The sequence below is a fragment of the Artemia franciscana genome, chromosome 15 (genome assembly GCF_032884065.1).
Source record: "Artemia franciscana chromosome 15, ASM3288406v1, whole genome shotgun sequence".
NCBI lineage: Eukaryota > Metazoa > Arthropoda > Branchiopoda > Anostraca > Artemiidae > Artemia > Artemia franciscana.
Genome location: NC_088877.1, coordinates 408,397 through 427,899, shown reverse-complemented (window position 1 = coordinate 427,899; position 19,503 = coordinate 408,397). Strand labels below are relative to the sequence as shown.

The following is a 19,503-nucleotide window of genomic DNA, read 5'->3' as shown; positions in this document are numbered from 1 at the left end:
AGCTGTCGTGGGAAAGTCAACATAACTACTTACTTATTAGATCAAATAATTAATCAAATTTGTTATAGATAACTAAACTTAATAGCCTATGAAATAAATAATTGAAATAATTAAATTAAACAGATTAATAGATGCATAAAGATATAAATAAAAATAACAAATTCAGTCTCCATTACTCATCAATATTCAAAACCCCCTCCCTCACTCTGCCATTCCATCCCCCAACCCCCTCACCACACTACCCGCCCTTCATCTTTAATCATTGTAAATAATTAGAAATATTTCTTCATCACAGGAACAGAATAATGAGTTTAAACCACCCTTAGGTGTAAAATAGAAAATAAAAAAAATGAAATTAGACTATTATGGTACAATTACATTTTAATTGAATGAAGTCTTTCAGAAACTACGCTAATCTCTATCCTTCCCTACAATGGGAAGTCCTTATGGGAAGTACTACAATGGGAAATATCCTTCCCTAAATTCCCTACTATTCTTTTACAAAGCTTACTACAGAAGAGTAGAAATCAAGGATGCGGAATCACTTGAATTAAAATCAAGTGGTTGTGGGCATGACTGATTGTAGATCAGACTGCCATCAGACTGTCTGATGGCAGACAGTCTGATTGAGTGAGAGGCAAATTTGGCAAAAATTCAGTTCATTGGTTAATAGATAAATCTATCTATCATCCGGCCAAGTATCATTCCTAGGAAAGAACTAAGGTAGATAGTTATAGAACTAAGATAGTCATAGAACCTACAGTTTTCCAAGTGTTTGGTTAAATGGCGCGAGTGAACGGCGGAAGTAAGTAGGACTCTCTTATTGGACCAATATTTGTTTGTTAGCTTTTATAAAGGCACGCCCACCTAGAGTCTCAGGTCATCTCTAGTATCTCAGGAATCTCTTCTTAAGTCTTCCGAGTTCGGCACAAGGTGTTTTAAGGGTTCACAACTGTGACAAGTTACTTGACACAGAAAAAGATAATAACCAAGACTTTAAGCAGGAAAGGGGTCGGTATTAACCCCCTCCCACTCCCTCCTTGAAAAGTTAGAAAATTCATTAAAATTTTATACTTTTTCAGTACTTGATAGCTAAAGAAGACTTTTTTCTCTCACTGTTTGTCCTGCCCACCGTGGATCAAAACCCAGGGGACTAAGCCACCTAGTTCTCTTATTAAGTTATTTTATTCAACAACGAGATACTTAATAACATAGTACACCCTACATCTCAAGACAGTAAGCTAAGCTCATAGGGCTGAAGCAATACTTCCAGTAATGAGGATAAAAAGAAAATCCAACAATCACGTTCCAGGATTATATCAGCTAATCCAGTCGTTCTCAAACTTATTTGGACACTGTACCCCTTTTTACCAACACTACATTTTAGGTATCCCCTTCTGAGTTACCGGAACTTAGTAAACTATGGCTAAAATATAAATAAAATTGCCAGCTCTAGAATTAAAGGGTCGTTAATAAAAAAAAATGTTGGCCGGCCACGTAGCCTCTGAAAATTGTTGTGTACCCCCAAATCAGCCAATTGGCTTATACATAAATTAAGACAAGGAAAAGCCCGTTCTTTACAATTTCTATGTAGGCTTCCTCAGATGTTGAATCCTTATGACATCTTATTACACCAACTGAAACAGGGCTATAGAACCAACCTTTCTACTTTGATTATCTGAAAATGACCTACTCCCAAAAGAATTTCATTTATTGAATTCCAAAACTTAAATAAAAAGAGGTATCTAAAGTTCTTCCGCAAGGGGGAGGGAATTTTTTTTTAGGGGATGACTACGATTAAAAAAAAAAATCTCCAACGCTATATCTTTCCAACTGTACATATTTCGACACTGTTTTGAATGTTTTAAGTCAGTCCTTCTGAAATTGGAAAGAGGAAGGGGATGAATATCCCCTAGTCTCCCCTGTGGGCATTTCATATAGTAAGAATATAAATGTATGATATTTTAAACGAAACACCAAAATTGTCTATCCTCCCCAGTGAGCACTCTTGACTGTAAACATTTATCCTACACAACGAAAAATCAATTTTTTACATTTAACTGAAAACCCATCGAAGAACATCATGAGTTTAAAGAAAAAAGAAAGCAAACATTAAAAATTAGGCGTCAAATAAGTAGCACATTTATTCATTCACAGTATTTTAATTTTTCCCAAACTGCTTCACTGAGGAAACTTCTTACTGTACATTCAATATATACCTTTGCAGGCAAGAAAATTATCTGTCTGTCTTATCAACTTTCAACACTTGTTCCAACTGTTCAGCAGTAGCGCCGAAATGCAGCATCATTGCTCGCAGTGGTTCAGCTGATATTACTAAACGGGGAGGGCCAAATACTGATTTCACTATAACAGCACTTCTTATGTCCGCAAAAGCTCCTACTGATGATCGCCCACATGCAAGTGACCAAAGATATATTATTTTAGGCACGTCGAGCTGTTTAAGTAAAGTTGTCTGGGGGTTATTAATAGCTTTGAAGTCATGTTTAGCAAGGTATCTTAAGGTAGAGACGACAGGTGTACCTACCAGATCAGCAACAGAAGGGATATGAAACCTAGAGCGCATAATGGGGTCCATAGGTATACCTTCATCTACATAGCGGCACTTTAATTTTGAACCCGGGTCAAGATACGAAGAACGTAATAATTTTTGTTTCTCAAGTAAATCTGCATGAAGACTAAAAAATTCTGAAATTTCTAGATGGTTATTACTACATGCAAGTTGTTTTAGAAGTCTTGTTTTTTCTGCTATTATCTTTTTCTTCAGTATATCTTGATAACCAATTATGGCGGCATCTTCAAAATGAGCAAGCATCGATAAGAAATCAATAGCACCACTAGTCTCCCCATTAACTAAAAGTAAATTTACATATACATTTGCTGAAGAGGGATATTCAGCAAGGAATTTCCTTAGAACATACTCATTCAAAGTTTTCCTGAGGAAATGCAAAATATGGAATATAACATCAGTATCATGCGACTCAATTGCTGATTTTAGTAGATCCCTCTTCGCTTGAAGGGAAGTGAAGACTTCTAAGACCACTTTCTCACCACTTAAAAGTTCTCTTACGGCTTGAGCGGGATTACTAACAATTTTAAACTCTTTTGGTTCTTTTGAAATGTTTAATTCTTCAAACGAGGTTAGAGACCCTGATGAGGCTACGCTAGGAACTGTTGATTCAGCGTTTTCTTTCTTGACAACTTTCAGAAGCTCATTCGTTTCTTTAGAAGAGAAAGATAATATTTTGTCATTTTTTGACGAATCTCCAAAGTCAAACGACTGAACTTCAGATGTGTTCCAATAATCTTCTTCTTCTTGTTCTATACTCAAAATACCGGAACCTAAAAATATTTAAAAATCTTCAGATCATCTACTACTACTACTAATAACTCACTCCAGCATCAAGCCATCTGAGGCCAACACAGGTAAATACGCTCCTTCTACATCCCAATCGACTCAACGCGTCCCTCTTTATACCCTCCCAGGAAGTATCCATTTCCATTAAATCTTTCCCTGCAACATCCTCACCCCACTTGGGGACAACCTGTTTTTCGTTTTGCCCTAGACGATTGGCTAGCAAGGAAAATTTTTAGCAACCTGTCATTCTTTATGTGCAGAACTTTGTTTCCCGCTCCCTATGTTTTCTCTAAAAGAATTTTATGGCTCCAACAACAAAAATACAAGAATTTTCCTTTGTTCATGTCAACAGTGTGTATTTTTTCTCTCCAGTGGTGATCATACCAAACCAGTAGTTGTGCGATTTTGCAAGGGGTCTCATTAAAACAGAAATGTGGAGTACTGTTCCTGCTTTTAAGAGAATAAATTAATGAAAAATGTCTCCAAAGATTGTGTGATCTATATTATGACATTGACAAGAAAACACCAAGCAAGATAACGAGTACAGAGCAATACAAAGAATCAAAACAAACCGAAACTACTTTGTAAATATGGGAACCTGTCCTGCTCTTCAAGTTGAAGCTTAAGCTGGATTAAGTTTAAGCATCAAGCTGATGTAAGTTTGCAATTAATCGGGCTGATTTCCCTAGTGCGAGGACAATCCACGATGCAGAACTTCCCATTACTGATACTTTTTGGGGGTTAGTATAGTAATCTATATATCCATCTAAAATATAGATTCTAATCATCCACATTTTCCAAACTCCAAAATTGTGTTCAACTTCACAAATAAGCCTACTCTAGTTTTTATGAGAAAATACAATAAAAGAAAATGTCATCTTGATCGAACCTTTACTCTGAAAGTGGGAGTTTAAAACCTTTAGCTGTTTTCTTTAGATTAATAATAAAAAAAGCATTATATGAAAGGAAGTTTTTCAAAGAAAAGTAAAGATCCAAATTAAATTCAAGACCAGCAGAAACCAATTCTTATAATAATTCAAACTCAAAGCACCCAGCAATTATTTTTAAAGAATAAATTAAACCCAAATTAACAGAAATTAAAATAAATGATCATAGCAAACATAAAGATAACAGATACTGATGAGAACATAAATCTTAAAAACGGGTAAAAATCAAATTGAATGTTCAAGTCTAACTGAATAGGAACAAAAATTATTACAGACTCCAAAGCCTACTGCAATATTTGTGTTGTACAAAATTATAAGTATTTTGAACAGTGGGCTTTAGTTCTTCAAAACACTGACAATAAATGAAGAACAAATCACAATAATAATCAAGCAAACAGGAAACAACTGATGAAAATAAACTGAATATTTAATATATAATCATGTTTATTTCAGGAAAAGTTAGCAAGTAAATATTTTATTTCACAATATTTTATTTTAATTTTTCCATGTTATAAAAATATTGAAGAAAATTATAACATTTGTTATTAAATGTAAATTACTCAATTAAAACTGGTCTGAATCCAAAGATGTTTAGGTTGGGATCCAAGGGATCCAAAAAGGCAGTTTGTATCCCGGCAGTGAGGCACTCCCAGCTGTTGGTTGAGCTATTCTGCACCTCAAAGTGGTAGACCTGTGAACCTTTCGACGAGCCACATGGCTGGCACGGTCAAATCCCAACTCACACAGGGTGCCGTGAGTCTGGAGAGCTTACGGTCAAAGAAATTCCCATGTAAAATCTAAATGAAAAATGAATGGTCTCGAAAGTTTTATCGGCGTCCCCAGCTTTAAGCAAAGCGCCCTCGTTTTTAGGGATGGTGACAAGGTTGATAAATGAGCAAATCATCCCAACCCACATAAGCCAGATGAAAAAGACTTTTGGAGTATTCTGCTGGAATGTAAGAACAATGACAGAAAAGACAGCCCACCCAATCATAGCTTGTGAATTGCACAAGTACAAGGGAGATGTGATCTACCTTTCTGAAGCAAGGATCAGAGGTGTCCTCTGAGGATACATATAGCAGAGTCAAACGAGAAGTACCAATTTTTTAACTCTGGAGTACAGAATGGTTTTGGACTTCACACAGTGTGGTTCATACTGAATAATACAGATCAACGTGTGCTTCTTATGTGGGACCCTACTAGATCATGAATTGCCCTCATCCCCTTAAAGGGTAGACTGTTCAATATAAGCATCAAAGCAGCATATGCTTCTGCCCGTGAGACTGATAAAGCCAAGAAATACTCGTTCTACAAGGAGTTAAAGCATACAGTGAAGAGATGCTCAAAGCAAGACCATCTCTGAGTAGCAGGAGATTAGAATGGCCATGTTGGACCTACTGACCAATCAGTAAGCCTACATGACAGCCATTGGAAGCTACACATATGGACAGCAATAAATAACAGTGAGCACAAGGATGAGAGTGGCTTCAAAGATAAGATAGAACATCGCCAAACTGGATTCTGGTGAAACCAAATACAATTTTTGCCTTCAGCTCTACAACAGGTTGGATGCCCTACCCAACGACACTCAAAATCCCAAACAAATGTGGTCGCAGTTCAAGACCACCACCACTGAAGTTGCAGCTAACATACTTAGCTATTTCCGCCCCTCTAGACTGAGTAAGAGTTCGAAAGAGACTCTTGAAATGATTGAAGAGAGACACGCCTCAACTCAACTAGACAAACCAAACAAACACAAATTCAAAACAATAGGGGAATTTTCTCAAGACAGTGGATTTCAATTCAGTGAATATTTCGGCCCTATGTCCAAGGGCTGTCTTCAACACGACACCAGAAAAAAATATATAAAAAAAAAATAAACTAAAAATTTCAATTTTTTTTTTACAGTATTTCAAAAAACACAATAGTTAGTGGTTTTGACATTGTTTGCATACAAATATAGAAGTGGCTATTTCTGAGCAATTATTAAAAACAAAATAGAAGAAAATTCTCACTTAATTGAGGTTTCAGCAACAGGAACTGATTGTGAAGCTTTAATGACCCAAATTAAAATTTGTAATAAGTTTTCTATGTATTTTCAGTTTTGCAATAACAATTTTTAACTGGGTAATGTTTTCTTCTTGAAACCTTCCTTCTTCTTTAGCATTGTAGGTGTTTCTCAGCTCTTACAAGCACAGTTCTTTTGAGAATATCTTTTATGTAACCTTGTCAAAATTTTTACACAGCAACAGGCCCTTTCGAAATATAGGTGAGTCACTTCGCTGAACATGTAAAAAGGATGAGAAGCAATTGATGAAATAATTCAAGGGTCCTCTGACGAAAACATAATTGTCGAAATTGCGAGTACTTTCTCAACAACAAGAAATTCGGATAATTATTATTTGTAATAATATTTCACATGAAAAAACATTATTTTTTTTAATTGTAGTTTTATTGATTTGATGCTAGATGCAAGATTTTTCCATCATCTGAGGAACTGCTGCTTGGCTTTATGCTATGTTCATATTTTTAAGCATTTGACTTACTTGATCACAACACCCTCAGGGCTGGATTGATTAGGTGCGGGCCTGATTGGAATTTTTCTGCAGGGCCCCCTCTATATATTAAGTTTTCAAGTAAAATTCAAATCCAGGATACAAATAAATAACTAAAAACACACACATATTTCTATATGTATATATATTATATATATATATCTATATATATAAAAATAAGTTGTCTGTGGATCTGTGGATCTGTGGATCAGGTGATCAGGTGAAACTGAAAAATAGAAGAGAAAAAGAAAACTAATAAAATTAAGTAAATCTAAGAACTAAAAAAAAACTGAAAAAACTAAAAAAAGGCAAAAACTACAAAAAAAAACTAAAAACTAATAAAAAAAAAATTAAGAATAAAAATAAAAAAAAATAAAAAAGATAAAAACTAAAAAAGCTAAAAAAAAGGTAAAAACCAGTAAAAAACTGAAAAGAAAAAAAGGAATAAAACTAAAAAAATTTTCATCTAAAAAACTAAAAAAAACTAAAAAAGGTAAAAACTAAAAGAACTAAAAAGAAAAAAAAACTAAAAAAAGGGAAAAAACTGAAAAATAAAGGAGAAGAAAACTAAAAAAATATAAATAGAAATAAAAAAACTAAAAAGATAAAAACTTCAAAAAAAACTAAAAAGAAAAAAACTAAAAAACCTAAAAAAAGGTCAAAACTAAAAACTAAAAAAAACTAAAAAAAAGGAAAAAACTGAAAAATAGAAGAGAAAAAGAAAACTAATAAAATTAAGAATAAAAATAAAAAAAAAAATAAAAAAGATAAAAACTAAAAAAAAAAGTAAAAAGAAAAAACGAAAAAAAAAACTAAAAAAGCTAAAAAAAAAGGTAAAAACCAATAAAAAACTAAAAAGAAAAAAAGGAAAAAAACTAAAAAAAAATTTTCATCTAAAAAACTAAAAAAAAACTAAAAAAGGTAAGAACTAAAAAAGAAAAAAATAAATGTCGACACTCAAAGAGAAAGCGACCGGGACAAAAGGAATGTTCGATTAGCAATCAACAAAGCACCGGGACACAGGGAGTATAAATGACGACCAGGACATAAGTAAAAAAAAAACTAAAAAAACTAAAAAGAAGGTAAAAACTACAAAAAAAACTAAAAAGAAAAAAAACTAAAAACTAATAAAAAAACTAAAAAATCTAAAAATCTAAATAAACTAAAAAAGAAAAAAAATAAAAAGGAAAAAAATAAAGGAGAAAAACAAAACTAAAAAACGAATGTATATACAGACCGGGACACCGGGATACAAATGACGACCGGGACACAGGGACACCGGGACACAGGGACACAACTACAACGGGGACGCCGGGGGGCACGGGGGATATAAATGACGACCGGGACACCGGAACAGGGAATGGTCGATTAGCAATCACCATCAACAAAGCTCAAGGGCAATCATTAGAATCATGAGGTATAGATCTGAATACGGATTGTTTTCCCATGGACCATTATATGTTGCATGTTCAAGAGTCGGTAAACCTGACAATCTATATATATGCACAGACAATGGGACAGCAAAGAATGTTGTATATTCGCAAGTTTTACGTAGTTAAAAACATATATATAATATATCTATCTATATTCACAGGTGGGACATAGGGACACAACTACAATGGCGCGTAACTAATATGGCGCGTAACGACTTACGCGCGCGGGGGGGCTTGGGGGGGGCGCGAAGCGCCCCCACCAACTAGGTGTTGGGGTGGCGCGAAGCGCCACCCCAACAGCTAGTATATATATATATATATATATATATATATATATATATATATATATATATATATATATATATATATATATATATATATATATATATATATATATATATATATATATATATATATATATATATATATATATATATATTGCATTTTCATTTAACCTTTAGCATATATTATTTCTTCCTAGAGATCCTTCCTAGAGAAAGGTGTTCTTTAAGATCTCCATAGGGGTCTACTAAGTATATTTGGCCATATGAATATGGTTCAAATTCACCTGCAGTGATCAGTGATGGGTGTGCTGCTAAATTGATTTTGCAGTAAATTTGTCCAGCTATTTTGCAGCTGAAAACATTATGACTATTTTTGGTTCAATTATTGATTAAATAAAAAAAACTGATTTTTTTAGCTGAAAGTATAGAGCGACATTAAAACTTAAAACGAACAGAAATTACTCCGTATATGAAATGGGTTGTCCCCTCTGCAATCCCTCGCTCTTTACGCTAAAGCTTTTAATTGTTTTAAAAAGTAGAATTGTGGCAAAGAGTCAAATTTTAGCGTAAAGAGCGAGGGATTGCAGAGGGGACAACCCATTTCATATACGGAGTAATTTCTGTTCGTTTGAAGTTTTAATGTCGCTCCTTATTTTCAGCTAAAAAAAATCAGTTTTTTTATTTAATTCCTGAACGTTTTTGAATTAATCCATGTTTGGTTTTGGCTCTCCGCACATAAATTATTAAAATGAAATTTGTATATTAATTCTTTTTTGGCTAAATGGCTTTCTCTTAGTTTTGATCAGACGATTTTGAGAAATAAGGGGTGGAGAAGGAGGCCTAGTTGCCCTCCAATTTTTCGGTTACTTAAAAAGGCTACTAGAACTTTTAATTTTTAACGAAAGTTTTTATTAGTAAAAAATATACGTAACTTAAGAAACAACTTACGTAACAAACTTTCATAACCTTATATTTTTATTATGTATATGAGGGGGTTTGTACCCTCGTTAATACCTCGCTCTTTACACTAAATCTTAACTTTTCTCCCAATTCTTTAAGAATGACCCCTGAATCAGAAAGGCCGTAGAATAAGTAGTTGAAATTACTAAAAATACTTTAGCATAAAGAGCAAGGTATTTATCTCCTCCTAAATACCTCGCTCTTTATGCTAAAGTATTTTTAGAACCCCTCATATGCGTAATAATCTCTGTTCGTTTTAAGTTTCAATGCTACTTCTTCCTTTCATTTGAAAAAAAGTTTTCATGTTTATTTTTCATTGTTTTCTTATAGTAATGCTAGAGAACCATGCACCCTTTTCATTGAATTTTTCATCCCCCATGACAGATTTCTCCAAGGAAAGATCCTCCAACATAGCCCCCTCTCCTCAGCCCCGCCCCCAAACAAAATAAAATCCCCCTGAAAACGTCTGTACACTTCCCAATAACCATTACTATATGTAAACACTGGTCAAAGTTTGTAACTTGCAGCCCCTCCCCCAGGGAATTGTGGGGGAGTAAGACATTCCCAAAGACATAGTTATTATGGTTTTCGACTATGCTGAATAAAATGGCTATCTCAAAATTTTGATCCGTTGACTTTGAGAAAAAAATGAGCGTGGGAGGAGGCCTAGATGCCCTCCAATTTTTTTGGTCACTTAAAAAGGGCACTAGAACTTTTCATTTCCATTAGAATGAGCCCTCTTGCGACATTCTAGGACCACTTGGTCGATACGATGACCCCTGGAAAAAAAAAAAAAAAGAAAAAAAAAAACAAATAAACACGCACCCATGATTTATCTTCTGGCAAAAAATACAAAATTCCACATTTTTGTAGATAGGAGCTTGAAACTTCTACAGTAGGGTTCTCTAATACGCTGAATCTGATGGTGTCATTTTCGTTAAGATCCTACGACTTTTAGGGGGTGTTTCCCCTATTTTCCTAAATAAAGCAAATTTTCTCAGGCTCGTAACTTTTTATGGGTAGGACTAAACTTGATAAAACTTATATATTTGAAATCAGCATTAAAATGCGATTCTTTTGATGTAGCTGTTGATATCAAAATTCAATTTTTTAGAGTTTTGGTTACTATTGAGCCGGGTTGCTCCTTACTACAGTTCGTTACCACGAACTGTTTGATTACGTTGAATGAAGCTAAAATGAGTTACAGTTTTACATTTGTTTGTGGAACTCTTTAGAGAGCCAAATCTGATGGTGCAATTTTCATTAAGATTCCTAGACTTTTTAGGAATGTTTCTCTCCTTTTTCGAAAATTGTGCATATTTTCTCAAGTTCGTAGCTTTTGATAGGTAAAATTAAACTTAGCGTAATGAACTTTAGCCAATATATTTAGAATCGGCATAAAATGGCAATTCGTTGAGATGTAGCCTATCTATTATTGTCAAAATTTCGTTTTTTAGAGCTTCAGTTACTATTGTGCTGAGTCGTTCCTTATTTTATTTACTTCGAATAGTTTAATAGATGCGAATGTCACTTTGAACAAGCCTGCTATAACATGTCCATATTTTCAACTAAACATTCAAGTTCAACATCTTGATGTTGGGTAAGCCAAGAACTATTATTTAAAACTATCTTCAACCAGGGAATACGATTCTCTAAAGTATCCTCTTTGAGTTTTAAATAGTATACACTGTGTTTCAAGCCATTATGGCTTGCACACAAGAGGGATTCTACCACGACAGGTTCAAAGACCCCCTTGAGAAAAGGCATCGTGCAGAATATATTGAGTTGATTTTCCCCTCTCCCTAGGCTGAAAAATCTTGTCTTAAAATGCAAGTTTTATGCATATTTTCGACACACGCCCTTAAACTACCACTATTAATTAATGATATCCAATTACACCAAAACAAATTCATTTGGAAATAATTTATGCAGCATTACAATTTGACTGAGCAGGCAGCAGCTCCTAAGTAAATACTCTTTGTTTGCTACTTTTCCTGTGGGATGACAGAGGATTCAACAGTGTATAAATAGAGAGTTGAAGGGTCCCAATGACTTTTAAATAGCACTTGCATAGTTTACAGAATCTTTTTAGGTTTTTAACCACAATTTGTTTGCATTGAAAATTGTGATGGTGCTAACATAATGTTTTTTTTTGGTCCTTATGTAAATTATGGTACACACTCCAGAAGTGAAGTTAGGTCAATCATAATGATGTATACCAAAATCTAATGAAAATATAATACTTTAGAATTTGGACAATTTGTTTGCATTGAAGATTGTGATGGTGCTAACACAAGGTTTTTTTTGGTACTTGTGTAAATTATGGTACACACTCAAGATGTGAAGTTAGGTCAATCATAATTAATTATACCTGAATTTAATGAAAATATAATACTTTAGAAACAAATTTGGGTTATACTTTTGCACATTAGGGGGGAGGGTAAAGTATAGCAGGTCTGCATGAAAAATATGCTAGCTACAATTATTCTACATAATATGAAGTAAGCAGTGTTTTTTTAACTTCATGCTGTCCAGATACTTTACCCATACCCCCTAATGTACAAATACAAAGCCCAAATTACATAAGTCCAATGTGTTCTGTCACCTGTCACTTGTTTTCCACTGAGCATAAGCTAATTCCACTGAACAAAAAAAAAGAAAAAAAATGTAAAGTAATGTGGAAGAAGCCCAAAATGTCTATTTAATATAAATTTTATAAACACTGTAAAGTAAAAACTTTGTTACTAGGGTAAAGGCACCAATGAGTACAATTTTGGAACCAATATTGAAATTTTCTTTCAAAACAGGATAACTCTGCTTAGTTGTGACTTGAAATACTATCTCTTGAAGCCTATGTCATATTTAGACAATGTAAAACGTGGACACTATATCTGATACAATCAGATAAGAAAAGAATATTCAATCAGTATCCTGTTTTCAACACAAAATGGACCCCCAACAGTTTTTTGGCTATGTCATGTTCAAACTGTCATTACTTGGTTATTTTTTGGCACAAAAAAATTTGGGATCAGTACCAATGCATCAAGATACATGATAAATTTAGATCTTCTCCAAAATGTAGCCATATTGACTTTTTCTTATATTGACTTTTTCTTGATAAAACTAAGTTAAAATGACAGCTAATATTATATTGACAAAACAATCTTCCAAGTGTTGAAAATTTTTGTTTGATGTAGTGGAATACCAGACCAACTAAAAATGTTCCTTCAGCCAAATCCAAATGAAGACATTGGCTTCTATTATGAGATACATTTCTTTTGAGAATATCTATTAGTAACCTTGTTGAAATTTTCAACAGACAGCAACAGGCCCTGTCGAAATATGGGTGACTCTGTTGAAACTTCACTGGACATGTAAAACAGATGAGAGATGATTGATGTCAAAATTAAAGGGGTCTTCTGACAAAAGCATAGTTGTTAAACTATGGGTACTTTCTCAACAACAAGAGATTTAGGTTATTGTGTTGCAAGACCTAAATTGTGTTGCAAGCCAGCGAATGGTGAATGATTGGAACCAACTAAGCCAAGAGACAGTCTCTGCAACCTCGCCCAAGGAATTCAAAAAGAGGCTCGACAAGGAATGGGAGGCCAAACCATGAAGATTCCAGTGGGAAAACCCCTCCCAGCCCTTACTACCATAACAGTTGTAGATCCGAACCTATACCTACCGTACCTACCATGTGATCACCATTACCAAGTGGGCTTAAATTGCATCTCTCCAGCACTCTCTAGTCCCTATGGTTTGTTGCTTGACCTTAGCACAGCAACCAGATCTATCGCCATCATCAACTACGGAGCATCACAGTTCTCGCAACTAATTCGCTTTGAAGTACGAATTAAGGTAATTAAGGTAAGGTAAGAGCAACACTTTGGTTTTGTTGCGTTTCTTTTTTCTTTTTGTTCCAACCACCCTGATTTCAGCTTATTCCTAAAAAGTGGTAAGGGTTTAACCTCTGTGGTTTTTACAAAAACTGTGGACCTTAGGCTGGATTAATGAATATGACTTTGCATTTTAGAAAGCTTCACAGAGCTCTTGTCTAGGGCCAAAAGGATGGTTTTTGCTTGTCTTGAGCCAGAGCCTATAGTGTGTGAAGTGATTTGAAGTTTTATAGCCTATGTGAGAGAGAACTATCTGAAGTTATGCAGTGAAGCTTTCATTTCATCAAACCATGTTTCTGCTTTCAAGTGGAAAGTTCTGTTCTAGCAGAGAAGCAGACAGGCACCAGTTTCAAATTGAAGACGGACTAAAATCTATGCAGTAGCTACCCGGCCCCACAGCCAATATATCTTCTTTGAGTGATAAAATAGAAAAAATAGAAAAAATTACAGAAATAAAAAAGGGAGGGACCAAAAGTGCTGTCATCTATTGTTTCTACCCATTTCTGTTTGTGATTTCAGCTGAGTTTATCACTTGGTTTTTTGCACTTGGGATTGCAGTAGAGAAATGGTATCAGATGTAACTCTTAAACTTTAAAAGTTATCTCATTGCTGAAGAAATTAGAGTTTATCCTTTGCTCCTTTCTAAGTGGTGATGTTAGAAACTTGGCCTACAGCAAAAAGTCAACTTTTGAACTAAAAGATTTATTTCTGGTGGCATTTGATAGCTCTTGATGAGCTGATCCAAGCACATGTCATCCAGTTTTTTGTAGAAAAATTCCTTCATGAGATAAGTTTGAAAGTTTAAAGGGGTTGACAACTTCAATAGTCAGGTATAAACTGAAACCAAAAATAGGCTGATACAGAAATGGTATCAAATATGCCTGTTAAACCTTAAAATTTCTCCCATTGCTAAAGAAATTAGAGTTTATCCTTTGCTCCTTTCTAAGTGAGGATGTTAGAAATTTGGCCAATGGCAAAAAAGTCAACTTTTGAACTAAGACAGATAGATTTGTTTTGACGACAGTCAATAGCTCTTGATGAGCTGATCAAAGTATATATTATCATATTCATTTTTTGGTAGAAAAATTCCTCCATGAGATATACCAGTTTGAAAGTTTAAAGGGGTTGACAACTTCAATAGTAAGGTACACACTGAAACCAAAAATAGGCCAATAGCAATTGTGAGACATATAGGGAAGTTTTAAGCTACAGTCAGCTGTTAGCTCATAATCATCTTCAACAATGAGGGGTTTGTAACTTTTGCTAGTTAATGTACCTATTATTTGTTTCCAGTTTATTTGATGGTAAGACCAATTTAATTCAAGTGGTAAGACATGTAAGTAATAATCGGCTGTTAGGCTACAATCATCTTTAGCAATGAAGGCTTTGCAAATTTTGCTAGTTGCAATGAGGGGTTTGCAACTTTTGTGAGTTGGTGTACCTAGTATTTATTTTAAGATCCTTACAGATTAACGACTTTAGCATTTAATCAAAGCAAGGAAACAAAACCAAAGTATTGCTCTTACAACACTTACTTGGGGAAGCTGAACAAAGGTTCCCACAACACTTCACATTGCCCATGCAATGTGGATCTAGTTATTATTTATAATAATATTTCACATGAAAAAAACATAGTTTCTTTTTTTTAATTGTAGTTTAACTGATTGGATGCTAGATTTTTCCACCATCTATGGAACTGCTTCTTGGGCTCATGCTATGTTCATATTTTTAAGCATTTGACTTGGTTGATCACAACACCTTTAATTCATTTATTACTAAAAAAAATTTGAAATAAAGCCTCTCTTAGTAAATTTCATACATGTTTTCCTTCAAAAAGATCCCAATCCATAAAATACAAAAGATTCTCTCTGAAATCTACCCTAATTACAGTGAAATTCCTAGGGTTTAAGTGTGTTTCAACATGTGTCAAATTGGGTTCTGACTTATGTTGAAAACAGGTGATTTTTTTGTTCTGTCAAATTTCTTGGTGAAAATGTTCCAATTCAAGAAAATTGAAGTTTTGTACCCTTTTCTGATAAAACTTTAAACTTCTAATCAAACAGTTAGATTCACAGATAGTTTTCAACATAGCCTAATTAAACCCTTTTAAAACCAAGTCTTTAAATTAATGGTTCTGGAGTAGAAAAAGTGGTTTTCCACAAAACTGTCAACTCATCAATACCTTTACCCTACAGTGCTTTCTTCAGACATGTGCATAGGCTACCTTCAATTTCTGGTAAATTTATACTTTTCATCTAATTTTGCTAGGATAAAGGTATAATATTTGATGCCTTATTTCTCAAACCTAATAACCACTTCTGGGACAAATTCATTTTTGACACTTATTTGGGCCCAAGAAGTAAGTTATTACCTTGTCTATAGGTAAGACTATGATGTAAAGTTGAAAAAATGGTTATAAACTAAGTAGATACAAAAATTAGCTTTTAAATGAGCCCTTAAACAGCCCTCTATTATGTTTCAAGTGCCCTGTCAGCAATAAAGAAAAAAACAGAAAAGAGGACACATCAGTGCTGACTATGAAAAATTTGATTTTTCTTTACATTCAAGGTGGGAGCTGCAAAGTTCTCTGTTTAGGCTATTCAATATTCTATTCAGAATAGCCTTATTCTGAATATTCTATTCAGAATAGGCAATGCAATACTGGTGATTCTGATGGTTTACTTTTAGTTTTGCTGTGATGCTGTTTACAAGAGTTTTAGACTCTTTATAAAATTCTTGAAAATTGGTTTCTAAACTGATACTTTAGTATTAAGAGCAAATGAAACAATGATAGAAGTCTAGAATTAGGAATTGAGAAAATAATTGTTACTTCATGATTACAGAATAATATAGTTAACATATTTTAAGTGCAGCTCAACTAAACTTTACCCCCCTCCTCTTATGTGCATATATACAGCCCAAATTCTGTATTTCCTATTCATTTTGGGTAAATGTTTACTTTCATCAGAAGCTGTCTACACTGAAAACTAGCCTATGCAGCAAAGCAGCATGTTTTCTATACTATAGTACTTAGAAATGCTAATTCTAGGAGCACATCCATTTCTGGTTGACCTTCCTCCTCCATGGGACAAACTAAAAATACATTAAGTGGGCTTGCTTACAGGTAACGTTACCTATAGAGCAAATTGTATTAGTCATGAACCCTGCAAGCAGCAGGGCAAGGTCTGTATTCTATATTTATTTAATAAACCTCATTTGAGGTTTTTTTAGTTTTATCACTCTTTATTGAATAAATATAGAATAGAGACCTTGCACTACTGCCCACAGGGCTCATGAACTAATATGCTTTGCTCTATAGGTAATGTTACCTGTAAGCAAGCCCACTTTATGCATTTTTAGTTTGTCCCATGGAGGAGGAAGGTCAACCAAAAATGGATGCACTTCTTTAATAATGACAAAGAAACAATATATGATCATCAGAATCTTGCTATATGCAGTACTACACACTTTAGACAAAACTAAACATTTACCCATAATGTCACCCACCACTCTTTTTTCAACTCATGTAACTGTAAGTTGAATCAAAAGTGATCAAATCAAAAACCAGATGTATACAATTTGGACTACATCAGAGTGTATATTTGGGCTATATTTGCATATTAGAGGAATTGGGAATTAAGTAGAGTGAAGCTGCTGTCAAAATGTGTGAACTACAATTAATTTACAAAATGAAGTAAGAATTGTTTCTCAACATGTTTTGTTCTCAACAGCCATAATTCTCGACTTATACTGGAATAATAATTACCCTCCTTGAATTAGCTACAATTGGCAGTAAAATTCTAGTTTAGTAACTTCTTGCTATCTCAGAAAGGGGTTAGGTTAGGAAAATGAAACTTTCAGAGATGGGCAACATTTCACCTTATTTTCAGTTACTTGTTGCCTTTTCTCTGCCTTTAGTTCTGAAAATGCAATTCCTGGTACTAGAGTAGAATCCTGAGCCATATCAATGTTTTTTTTTGTTTTTTTTATTTAGGAAATGTATTTGCATATACTTAAAACCTTATAAATTGGGATTGAGCAAAGTTGTGAAGCTTAAAACAATTTTGTTGTACTTCATTCAAGCAGAATATCTATTTTGCATGGTTTCACTTTTATAAAACACATATTTTTAAAGGTCATCAAAGGTCAGGGCCCTCTAGAGGGAGGAGTGAGGTGGGTACTTCAAAATACCTTCCCAGGACATACTTTAGCCTTTAGACTTATCCCTGAAAGTTTCATTTTCCTAACCTAACCCCTTTCTAAGATAAACAAAAGTCAATAAACTAGAATTTTACCACAATTGGCAACTAGGCCTATGGTAAAATTCTAGTCAATTGACTTCTTGCTATCTCTGAAAGGGTTTAGGTTAGGAAAATGAAACTTTCAGGGATGGGTCTACAGGCTAAAGTATGTCCCAGGAAGGTATTTTAAAGTACCCACCTCTACTCCTTCTCTCTCTAGAGGGCCCTGAAATTTGCCTACATGATAGGTCTACACCTATTGAAATTTTGACAAAACAATATTTTACCTTAATTTTCAGTTACTAGTTGCTTTTTCTCTGCCTTTAGTTCTGAAAATACAATTCCTGTTATTTGAGTAGAATTCTAAGCCATATCAATGTTTTTTTTTTCAAATTTAGGAAATGTATTTACATATCTTTAAAACCTTATAAAATGGAATTGAGCAAAGTTATGAAGCTGAAAACAATTTTGCTGTACTTCAATTAAGCAGAAGATCTATTTTGCAAGGTTTCATTTTTATACCACACATATTTTTAAAGGTCATCAAAGGTCAGGGCCATCTAGAGGAAGAAGGAGTAGGCTATAGGTAGTAGCTTCAAAATACCTTCCCAGGACATACTTTACTCTATAGATTCATCCCTGAAAATTTCATTTTCCTAACCTAAACCCTTTCTGAGATAGCAAGAAGTCAATAAACTAAAATTTCACAGCAATTTTTTATTGCTAGACAGTTTTTTTCTTAATAGGCTAAATGCAGACCACTTAAGGGCTCAAAATAGAAGTTGTCCTTGAAATGATGACTTCATTTGGATAGGATATCTATCTGATTTTGGCCTAGAATTAAACCACTGCTTATACTGGGCTTAAATCCAGAAACCAGAGCAGGGGGGCTATGATACAATTAGTAGCCTAAACTAAAAGTTGAATAACAGTAAAACTAAACTAAGTACAATTCTTCTGACAAGAATGAGAATAAGCATCTTTTTATCATAGCTAGTCAGAAGGAGAATTCCAACGCAGTAAGCATACCTTGTGTATCAGCATTTAATGGGTACTTCTCCTCAAACATACCTTCCTCAAAATAAGGAGCATGTAATAAATTTGAATTTGTTTCCAAAGTGACAGCTCAAGCAGTGTTGCCAGATTGTCAACGCAGAAAATACGCCCTAGGGTTTTCAAAACAAGCCCCAAGAAATTTTACCGAAATAATCCACTTTTGAGATTTCATTTTATAGTGAGCGTTTCCGAAAGCTTGTTTCACGGAGAATGCTATATCTGGATGCACCATTAATGCTAAATTTTCAGTCCTTAAGCTATTCTCATCGTTTTTCCTTAAAATTCAGAAAAGTCGTAATTTTGTTGATCTCCCATCAACATTCGCGGGGAAGAAGATTAAACCTACCTGGCAGACAGGAATACTTGACATTTTTTGCTGCTTTTAAGTTTGAAATTTAAAGAATTACCTTAATCTGTATGGCAGATTAATATTTTGAACTCAAGTTTTTTTTTGACGCCAAGCCTTTGCATTGAAAAACTTATGGTGCGAAAATAAAACTGTTTACTTGGAAACGAATTCGTCCACGGAATTCTCAAACTCGAGACTTTTGAAATCAAAGAACATGTGTTCAGACTTAGGATCAAAGTTGGACGATTTAAATGTGACTGCTGCTATTTTAGATGAAAGCTAAATAAAAAGGACAAAGGGGCCATTTCCCAGCCGAGCCCTTGAGGCAGATCCTAATATGTTCAAGAGCTGGGGGCAAGTGCTTTAAAACTGCTCTAGTAGCTGCCTTGAGAAATTTGAGGCA

The 19,503-nt window shown here is 34.2% G+C and overlaps 1 protein-coding gene across 1 annotated transcript; it reads right to left on the bottom strand.

The window, feature by feature from the left end:
* Positions 1-2,119: 2,119 nt before the first annotated feature.
* LOC136036672 (spermatogenesis-defective protein 39 homolog) lies at positions 2,120-18,852 on the bottom strand. Its single transcript, XM_065718979.1, has 2 exons — positions 18,725-18,852; positions 2,120-3,360 (listed from the first exon to the last, which is right to left on the bottom strand). Exons 1-2 carry the CDS (start codon positions 18,762-18,764, stop codon positions 2,237-2,239), a joined length of 1,164 nt encoding a protein of 387 aa, XP_065575051.1. The 5' UTR covers positions 18,765-18,852; the 3' UTR covers positions 2,120-2,236.
* Positions 18,853-19,503: the final 651 nt, after the last annotated feature.

What these genes read in the sequence shown, in the direction of transcription:
- LOC136036672 (XM_065718979.1), bottom strand. Translation starts at nt 18,764, where the DNA reads ATGTTTGAGGAGAAGTACCCATTAAATGCTGATACACAAG. An exon ending in ATTAAATGCTGATACACAAG is followed by an intron (nt 3,361 to 18,724) that starts GTATGCTTACTG and finishes AAATATTTTTAG; the next exon opens with GTTCCGGTATTTTGAGTATA.